At 35.1% G+C, this 10942-nt stretch overlaps 1 protein-coding gene across 1 annotated transcript; it reads right to left on the bottom strand.

The window, feature by feature from the left end:
• Positions 1-7923: 7923 nt before the first annotated feature.
• LOC307168350 (C-C motif chemokine 8-like) lies at positions 7924-8919 on the bottom strand. Its single transcript, XM_079888216.1, has 3 exons — positions 8572-8919; positions 8317-8428; positions 7924-8226 (listed from the first exon to the last, which is right to left on the bottom strand). Exons 1-3 carry the CDS (start codon positions 8639-8641, stop codon positions 8118-8120), a joined length of 291 nt encoding a protein of 96 aa, XP_079744342.1. The 5' UTR covers positions 8642-8919; the 3' UTR covers positions 7924-8117.
• Between the last annotated feature and the right edge of the window lie 2023 nt (positions 8920-10942).

Raw genomic sequence — 10942 nt, 5'->3', positions numbered from 1 at the left:
TAGAATCTCTGTTTTTTCAGTTTTTCAAATTACGAGTCATCCAATTTTTTATATCAGCTATGCATTCCGTTAATTTTGTGAATTGGTAAGTTTCGTTAGGTTTTGAAGAAATATACAGCTGAGTATCGTCAGCATAACAGTGAAAGCTAATGCCATGCTTCCTAATGATATCTCCTAATGGTAGCATGTACAGAGTGAACAGCAACGGTCCTAGTACTGAGCCTTGTGGTACGCCATACTGAACTTGTGATCGATGAGACATCTCTTCATTTACTGCTACAAACTGATAACGGTCAGATAAGTATGATTTAAACCATGCTAGTGCAATTCCACTAATGCCAACATCATTTTCGAGTCTATTTAAAAGAATGTTGTGGTCGATAGTGTCAAATGCAGCACTAAGATCGAGTAACACTAATAGAGAGACACAACCACCATCGGATGATAAGAGCAAATCATTTGTGACTCTAACGAGAGCCGTCTCGGTACTATGGTACGGTCTAAATCCTGACTGGAAATCTTCGCAGATATAATTTCTTTCAAGAAAGGAACACAGTTGTGAAGACACTGCTTTTTCTAATATCTTTGACAGAAAAGGTAGATTCGAGATCGGCCTGTAATTGACTAATTCTGTAGGATCAAGTTGCGGTTTTTTAACAAGCGGTTTAATCATAGCCAGCTTAAAGGTTTTTGGTACTTATCCTAGAGACAAAGATGAATTAATGATATTAAGAAGAGGATCTATGACCTCTGGAAGCATCTCTTTCAGTAGCTTAGTCGGTATAGGGTCTAACATACATGTTGTAGATTTAGATGATTTAACGAGTTTAGTAAATTCTTCCTCTTCTATAACAACGAACAAATCAAATTTTCCCTCAGGGAGACTACAATGCACTGCCTGATGCGATACTGTAGTAGACGGTTGCATAGTTATAATTTTGTCCCTGATATTATCAATCTTATAAGTGAAGAAGTTCATAAAGTCATTACTGCTGTGTTGCTTGGAAACTTCTGGGCTTGAAGCTTTCTTTTTCGTTAGTTTAGCCACCGTTTCAAATAAATACCTAGGATTATGTTTATTTTCTTCTATTACAGTAGGTTTGAAAAATAAGCAGATCTAGCAGCTTTTAAGGCCTCTCTGTAAGCAATCGAGCTCTCTTTCCACGAAATGCGAAATACCTCTAGTTTTGTTTTCTTCCAGTTGTGCTCCATTTTTCTTGATGCTCTCTTAAGGGCCTGATTGTCCTTGTTGTACCACGGCGTTGGACTATTTTCTTTAATCTTCTTTAAGCGCAACGGAGAAACTGTGTCTAAAGTGCTGGAAAAGAGAGAGTTAAAAGTTTCTGTTGCAATATCGAGTTCTTCTAAGCTATCTGGGATGCTGAGATGATGAAACTGATCAGGAAGATTATTGATAAAGCAATCTTTAGTGGCAGAAGTGATAGGTCTAACATATTTGAAACACGGAGTCGGCTTTGCAGCCTTGGCTAAATGAAGTTTACACGAGACTAGATAATGATCTGAGATGTCTTCGCTCTGCTGCAGAATTTCAACGGCATCAACATCTATTCCATGTGATAATATTAGATCTAGAGTATGATTACGACAATGAGTAGGTCCTGACACGTGTTGTCTAACTCCAATAGAGTTTACAATGTCTTTAAATGCCAATCCCAATGCATCTTTTTCATTATCAATGTGTATATTAAAATCACCAACAATTAGTACTTTATCTGCAGTCAATATTAATTCTGATAGAAAGTCCACAAATTCTTTGATAAAATCTTTATGGTGCCCTGGTGGCCTGTATACAGTAGCCAGCACAAATCTCAAACGTGATTTATCGTTTATACTATATATTTTTACATTAAGTACTTACACTTCAAAATAATTAAATTTAAAACTTGATTTCTTAGTGGTTTTGAAAATATTACTATAAATGACAGCAACTCCTCCCCCTTTGCGTTTCAGACGAGACTCATGTTTATAACAGTAATCTTGCGGGGTGGACTCATTTAAAGTAATGTAATCGGGGATAGGGATAGTTAAACATCCTGAGATATTCAATTAGGACTTCAGAATGAACTTCAGTAAATTTTCTTTAGTCTGCATTCATAAGAAAAATCTTGAGATAAAAGACACACATATAGAGACAGTCAGTGAACAGAGCAAAGAGCAAGAAGACAAGCTGATGAAGATGCAGTAAAGCCTCATGTTCAAGTCTGTGGTCTTGCTATGTGTTGTCGCCGTCATCTCACTGAGGTGGTACATGCTATAAGTGGGACTGTTTTTCTATATTTACACATGCCAATAATGCCATCGGGGGTTGGAGAAACCATAATGTGGTCTATAAATACTTTCTGTTTAGTAATGTCCTCTGCATATTACCTTACAAAATGTCCTCGGCTTTAAAACATACTTGCTAAGCTGTATGCAAGATGAGGATTCATGGGAATAATATCATAGTACAGGTACATTGAAAATGAAATGTAAAAGATACCCAGATGTACTATACAGCTATATTTCCTGTGGGAAAAAAGGCATTTGTGGGCTAATACTGCACACAACTGCACTAAAGAAGAGACGTCCGTTTTATTTTTTGACTTTTTTAATTTCATATGAAATGAACCTTGTTGAATTCATGCCACGAGAAATTTAGTGTTGGAGGCAAAGTTAATAAAGTGCCTGTGTGTTTCTCAAGATTAACAATACACATTCCATTCCTGTTTGTCAAGATTTACATTTCTGTAATTTAATTTTAATAATGATTCATAATATCTCACCACCTATATGTTTAAAACACTTTTTATTGCTTAATATTTTGTGGACACCATAATTCAAATGAAAAGCATTTATTTGATATATTAATCTTTTGTAATATTATAAATGTATTTATTATCATTTTTATTAATTAAATGTGTTCTTGCTGAATAAATGTATTAATGTCTTTTTTTTTAAACCGTACATACCACACACTTCTTAATGGTAGGTGGCTATCACTGTTTCCACAAAAATATAAAAATTTTATTCATCATTGATAATAATACGAAAATGTTCTTTCTGATGGATCATGTGATACTGAAGAGTAATGATGCTGAAACTTGAGCTTACCTATTACAGGAATAAATTAGGCCTATACATTTTAAAATATATTCAAATAGAAAACAAATAGTTATTTTAAATATATTGTAAGTATTAATACTGTTAATACTAACACAATATCATACTGTTTTTATCAAATAAATTCAGCTTGGTGAAAATAAGAGGCTTCTTTAACACTAGAAGTGCCAGAATTCCATAACTAGGGGAGAGCGGGGCACAAAGTAACGCTTTTTGACTTTCTCAGTTTGTGTAAATCTACTTATGGTTCAGAGTATTTATTATTTCCCACATTAATTTCCCACATGTCTAGTACAATTATGTGTTTTTGTTTTATTAATACAGTATTTACTTTTTTCTTGATATACCCCGAAAGAATGGAAGTGAAATGTGACAACATGCCCCATAGGTGGGGTACATTGTAACATGTGTGGGGCACATTGTAACATAACATATGACAACTTAAAATGTTATCTGATCTAATAAAAAAATATACAAAACAAACTAAAATATTTTCTAAATAAAATACAATTAAAAACGTTTTCATATAAAAGAAAGGCAATTTTTAATAATTAAATATAAACTCATTTTTGAGTTTTGACTACGAACACATGAAAACACAGCTATACAACATAGTTCAAAACAAATAAATAATTAGTAATTTCTGAACATTGACTCTCAGTCTTTATTCACCTTTTTCTCACGTTTTCTCAATAAAATTAATAAAAGTATAGAATATAATAGCATATTTCTAACAGGGGCACATTGTAATGCATGCTACAACATGCCCCCGCCTGCACAACTGGGATTTAAACCCTGCTAGTGTCTTCTGCTAGTTAGCGAAGCATTAAATAACTATCTCAACTGTTAAATAACATCTTAGAGATTAAAATAATATCAGATTTGTCTTATTTTAAATAAACACAAAAAATAGAGAGGAAAAATTAACTTAAGTAAGAAATGTACTTTTGCTATGGTTTAATAAATGTCTATGGATATCTTCCAAAAAAAAAAAAATTTTTGGCGGAATTTATTTTTCTATATAGTGTTGATATGGCAACTAATAAATACACAAAAGTTTCGTCATCCAAGCATGTGCGGATTGAAGTATTTAAAACAAGCGTGTTACAACTAGCCCCGCGTTAGGTTGTGCCCCGCGCTCCCCTACTAGAACTGCCGCAAGCGGTCATTTTGACTGCTAGATTCCAAACTCTATATCTTTAATGATAAATACCCAGTTGAGAGATTAATGCATTTATTGTATTAGGATATCTTTTAAAAACAAAACAACACCAAAATGTACATTTAAACAAGTTTAATTATAGCTTACATCTATAAATAATAATATCCGTAGATGTCCTGAACAAAATGACGGAGTAGCCTGTTTTCATGTTTACACTGTTCGATCGCGCCCGCGCCCGCCGACACACAAACACACACACCCACCCACACCATATTCCATTGCAATCTTGACATCGCAGCCTGTTCATTACAGCCATAATAAAATATAATAATAAAATAGCCTAGTCAACCTAACATATAAAAATTCCACTGCTCTGTTTATATAGTCAGTAGTAGGCTACAATTCGTACTATTTTGCGCATGTGAAGGATGATTTTTTCCGTCGATTTTGGAACACGAGTGAAGTACAAAGCCTACAATAAAGAATAGTTTACCATCCAAATACATCGCAAATGTTGAAACATTTTGATTCTAATTAGAGAGTTACGTGAGCCCAACGCCGCTTTCACTTTCGCTTGAAAGTAGCCGATTTCATTTTGGCTTGTTTATTGTTTATTTATTTGTTATTGTTCTGTTCTGAATATCATTACATTTAAATGATTTGTTGTGGAATATGTTTTGTGTATTTTTTATCACATTTTATTGTTGTGTATAGTGGTAGGCTATATGTAGGCTATAATAATACCGCGAAATTCAGTGCGGTCAATATGACCGTCTATGGCCGAAATAGGTAAATATGTTAATTAGTTTTTTGCCTTACGTGTAATTTATATGAAAAGCATTTTAAATGAAAATACAGACATTTTTAGGAAAAGTCAGGTACCAGCAGGATTTTTTTTTTTTCAACAAAGTTATTGCAGATATAAAATTCAAAACGGTCAAAATGACCGCCATGGCAGTTCTAGTGTTAAAAACTGTTTTTTTATCTTAATTTTTTCCAAACTTTTGACCTGCAGTGTACATCAATGTGCTTCATAAGAGTTGTGACAGAATGGCGCCCTCTATTGGTCAGAAGGAGCGACCGGCTGACAGGCCTTGTATGGACTCCAAATGAAGAAGAGAAAGAGAGAAGGCAACTGAATGAGCAGCACAACATACTGAGGAGAGAAGACTGGTCTGTCTGATGGAAAAGAACTGAACATTCTCTGTGAATGGAACATGAAAAAAAAAATGCATCAGCATCAAACAAGAACAGCAAAATGATTTAGTGCATTTGAGGTTGCACATGAAAAAAAAAAAAAAGATAAAATTGCAACTAACTAAATAAATGAAATAATGAAGTGCAATGAAGAGAGATTAAGAGTTTGCAAAAAATGAAAAGAAAATGTTTTTGTTGAAACTGGCAAAGAACAGCATAACGATAAATACAAAAAACAATCCAACAGGAAAATGGAAAAAAAATGCATCAGCATCAAACAAGAAAAGCAAAATGATAATCTAGTAGGCTACATTTGAGGTTGCACATGAAAAAAAGAGATAAAACTGCAACTAAATAAATGAAATAATGAAGTGCAATGAAGAGAGATTAAGAGTTTGCAAAAGATGAAAACATTTGTTTGTTGTTCAAACTGGCAAAGAACAGCATAAAGATAAATACAAAATAAAATAATAAAACAGGAAAGTAAAAAAAGATTTTGTACATCAGGCAAAAGTAAAAATAAAGAACGTTTGTTTAAAAGACAGATATAAAGAGAGAGAGAAGAACAAAGGAAGCACGGCAAGTCAGGAAGGAGGAAATAATATATTATATATATTATATATAGCCTACTGATATAAAGAGCAGTAACAGTATTGATAATGAATGAATGAATGAAAGTAAGGACAGATAAAATAGTTTGTTTGGGCAACAATGTCAAAAGCCCGTATATAAGACGGGAAAAAAGTCAGACAGCCACAGTTTCACACAGTGGTAATAGTCAACCACACGAATGCTGCCAACATGCTCATGAAATGATGATCAGCGGATCAAAAGAGTCAACGGGAAACTTAGCTTTAAACAGAAACTTATGTTTGTTTAATCCAGATTTCTTGCTTTATCTTATTTAGTTTACATGAAGTAGTAACTATCCATATCACACACTCTCGTCTCTCTCACACACACATGCATGTTCACATACAACACACACTTGTGTATTTGTGTCTATAATTTAAATACCTATATATTATAATATAATATAATATTATTTGAAATTGCTCCTTATTGCTATGTTTCCACAAAATAGAGTGGTTTAGGTTAACAAAAAATTTGCAGTAAGTCTTAGAATTAATAATAATAATAATAATAAAAACAACAACAATTATTGCATGATCTCCAGTGCAGTGGACAGATGTATTTTTTAGTAAACTACAACACATGTGAATACATTTGCTTCAGCTGTTTCATGTTTAATACGTTTAAAGGTAATGGAACACTGCCAAGAGAATATTACAAAAATTGTATTCAAGAATGAATTCTGGCATTGGCATTTCCATAGCAGAGAGAAGCACATTAATATTAAGGCATGTATCAAATAATTTTAGGGCCCATGGCAAGATTTGCCTGCAAAAGACAGTGTAATATGGTAACATGATTTTGTCAAATTCTGACAGTGGGATAGTTCTTTACAACAGTAGTTAAATCGAAGGTAAAGGAAACTAAACCACCCTCACATCACATCTCACAGATCCTCAAAAAATAATGTATATATTATTGTTAATATATATTATAAATAATATATATAATTTTAAAAGATAATTAAAATATTGTAATATATACTGTAGAAAGTGGTAAAATACACTATATATATATATATATATATATATATATTTATAAGTGCCAAATATAATTAGTGCCTCTGAGTGCCATCTGAAATTTTCTTCTAGAATGATCATTTTTATGAAGCTCATATATTTAAGTTCAGTAATTTCACTTAAATGGCAATGAAGATTACTTATTAATTGTCATTAAAGTGAAATTACTGAACTTAAATATACAAGCTTGATAAAAATGATCATTCTAGAAGAAAATTTCAGCTGGCACTTAGAGGCTTTTGCATCTGAACTCTTCATATATACATATATATTTTTTTTTTTCATTAAAAACGGCAACATAAAAAAAAAGTGGTACAGATCAATTTAAGTCTAATTTTGAATGATATTTTTGTGTTATATAAATTAACCTATGCGCTATTCAGGTAACAAAACATGTGCATCATTTAATTAACACAAAAATATTCATAACGCATCTGTACCAACTTTTTTATAGTGCTGTTTTTATGAATTACTCTCTTCTCAATAGTTATTTATTGGATCTCTACAATAGAACTAGTTAAGTAAATAAGCCCGAGTAATTATACCAAAATACATTTTTGCTCTATTATTCGATATGATTGAATCCAAGTAATTTTTAAGGATTAGATCAAGTGCATTTTAATATATTTTACAGTGCAGTAAAATTACAATACAGACTATTACACATTATTACTACTATCAATATTCACATTGCAGGTATGATTATTGATATTATTAAACTATAGTTTAATTTAATATTTTTATCAGTAAAATATTTTTTTCTTCAAAAAAAAAAAGAAGACAAAAATCCAGTGTTTCTCAATATTCTTTATTTGTGTAGAGTAATGTTACAAATCAAACAGATTCAGACCAAATTTTTAGCTTAAAAGTTTGAATATATATCACAATCTTCATAACTGATTAAAAGTATTGTTAAGGAGCATTTTTTAACGTACAAACAGTTTGTTGTTAAAGCAATAGTTTGAAAAGAGAAGAGCGTTCACATCTCAGTCTGACATGCCGTCATTTAATGTTTTGTCCACCAAATTCATCAGTCTCTTAACCCATCTCTCCGAGGGGCTGGCACAGATCTCCTTATGATCTTTTGTGATGACACTGGATTTTCAAAGAGAAGAAGGTTAATGATTTCACAAAGTATTTACAATAGCTATTCATTTGAATTCAATTAAAAGTAAAAATACTTACATGATACCATCCCTGTGACACTCATAATGTGTGACATGATAACTCTCAACCTGCTTTATTGGGATTTTTATGTTGGAAAAAGAAAAGCAGCACTTATCGGGACCTTGGCTGACTGCAGGAAGAAATAGAGATGAAAGAAAAAACATTAAATTGATATTGCAAAAAATTATAAATCAAGATAATACTTCACAAACATGCATAACACTGTGAATCTATTGTTTATCTAGTCATTCAAAAAATGAGAAAAAGACTCACATTGACTGCGAGCCAATGAGCAGCAGGCGAAGAGCACAAGACAGGCGATGAAGATGCAGTGCGGCCTCATGTCTAATCTGTGGTCGGTCGATGATCAGATCTTGATGTGCTGGTTTCTTTATCAGCGGCTAATCGTCTCGAAGATGATAATCTCACTGATGTTATCCGCTTTATATAGGGGTGAGATTGTACTTTCCACTATACAAACCTATAGGGGTTCTGGCCAACGGGGAACAAGTGACATCACATGCACCGGGGAAAACCGTGATGTGGTCTGCAGAGGTAGTACTTCCTGTTGTACCCTTCCCCAATTCTGTGAATCTAGTCTAAATCGCTGACAAAGTTAACCTATGAAATTAAGTCGTTTTGAGTTTGTCATATTTTTTCTTTCTTTCTTTTCCATCGAAAGCATTGAAAATGTCTTTGCATTCATGAAGGACCCTCATTAGGACCCCCATATGCATATGCAATTTCAGGTTGCATCTTCTCAAGAAGATGCCCCATGTTCTTAAGTGCAGAGCGATGCAAGAAAAGTCCCTTTCTGCAGATGCATGGTGGAAAATGAGTCTGGGGCTCAATGCAGGAAATAATGAGCTCTAGTTATCGGTGAAGGTGGAAAGGTGGTTGGGCTGAAAGTGTTTCGTGTGGTTAACAGATCTGCACACAGTGTGATCTGAACACAGTTAATATCAGCAGTTACTCACTTGGTTCATACCACATAGGCCTACATGATGCTTTATCACGATTTGTTATCATGTTTGCAATCAATTTAACCACAGACATATGAAAAAGTCATATTGAGTAACATTTTTTTCTTTCCCAATACTGTTATTTACATCATGGTAAATAATGGTAGTTTCATCTCTCTTGGCTCTCAATGAAGGCGGTCGCATTTTCTTCCTCTCCTCTCCCTTATCTCCCCTGCTTTGCTGCTCTCGTCTCGTCTAGTCTGCTTTGAGAGACTCTCTCCGCACTGCTCTCCAAACTAAGAAATTATGGATTTGATCAACTGGTCTCTCAACGCAATTGACACCATCTTCTCGACGAGAAGCTTGGGTTCGGGGGAACCTGACTGCCCTGCCGGAACGTTCGCAGCTGGCTACACGATGGACACGTGGGAGAGGTGGCGGGTCGTGTGTCTGGCGGCTCTTTCTGTGGAGGACATTGAAGATATCTACCTATTCGGAACCATGATAACAGGTCTTCTGCTGATTGGATTAGGCATTGCCCTGGTTTATCGAGGAATTAAGAAGACGATGACAGCTGTCCAAAACCCCACAAGGCTGCCCGTCATGATTGAAGCAGTGGGCAGAGCTGTCAGCACTCAGACTGTGACTATGAACCAAAATATGGATAACATCTTGGAGAAGCTTACAGCTTTGCAAAGGCAAATGGATCGTTTCGGAGACCCAAATGGACCAGTATAGCCGTGTAAATTGGAATGCGGCTACTCATCCAAAGACCAGACAATCCCTATCTTATCTGCTTTCGGCCCCCCTCTACCAGCACTGGCCTTGGCCGAGGCTGCTACTGCAACAACAACTCCCCCGGAAGAGCACTGCAGCGAGACGCTCTTGTGTTCCTTCCCCCACTCCCCACAGGCACCTGCTGATTGTTGACTCTGTCTGGGACCTGATCAAGGTTGACTCCATGGCAACTGCTGTGTATCGCTATGACATCCTGCGGACTGAGGCACCTAGATTTAGGATGCCAGGCGTAGCGACTCTCCAGGCCTACACATACACGAACTCTTACATATATACAGATATGCAATCACCCTCCCCACCCCCCATCCCTCGCCTTCGACGCTTTGTACCCCCAGTCTGACAGGCGGGTCTGACCAGCGCCGAGAATGGCTGCAGGACCGGATGGCTGGTTGCCTATGCTGGGTTACCTCCATTCCCCATTCCCCTCCCCTCCCCTCCCCTCCCCTGTTGCAAGTCTTGTGTGTTCATGTTAGAGTGTACTGATTATGTGCTAATGTTGCTGAGGTGTTTTTTACTGTTCCCAAACTGTACTCCTTACAGGAGCATAGTCTTGGGGTTGCCTTTTTTCTCCTCACCTCTCCTCATGTCATGCTGTATTTTTCTCCTCAAACGAATTTCCCCATTGTGGGATAAATAAAGGTTTCTAATTCTAATTCTAATTCTAGTTCTAATTTCTTACTATGATTTTTCAAATAGTTTGTTTCATACCTTTTGTTTTTCACATGTCCTATTCTGGGCAGCATGTGTCCTCTTTTTATTGACTGAACATTACATCACCTCCTCGAACACCATTGCACTTTTTCTTTGTGTATACCTGTTTCAATCGTGCATACACATGAAGTGCGAAATTCCATCAAAGAATAACAAATGTCAGTATCTCCATT

The sequence above is a fragment of the Squalius cephalus genome (assembly GCF_949319135.1).
Source record: "Squalius cephalus genome assembly, chromosome: 12".
NCBI lineage: Eukaryota > Metazoa > Chordata > Actinopteri > Cypriniformes > Leuciscidae > Squalius > Squalius cephalus.
The sequence above is the reverse complement of the archived record's forward strand: the minus strand, read 5'-3'. Positions and strand labels throughout refer to the sequence as shown.

What these genes read in the sequence shown, in the direction of transcription:
- LOC307168350 (XM_079888216.1), bottom strand. Translation starts at nt 8,641, where the DNA reads ATGAGGCCGCACTGCATCTTCATCGCCTGTCTTGTGCTCTTCGCCTGC. An exon ending in CTCATTGGCTCGCAGTCAAT is followed by an intron (nt 8,429 to 8,571) that starts GTGAGTCTTTTT and finishes TTCTTCCTGCAG; the next exon opens with TCAGCCAAGGTCCCGATAAG. An exon ending in TGTCACAGGGATGGTATCAT is followed by an intron (nt 8,227 to 8,316) that starts GTAAGTATTTTT and finishes TTGAAAATCCAG; the next exon opens with TGTCATCACAAAAGATCATA.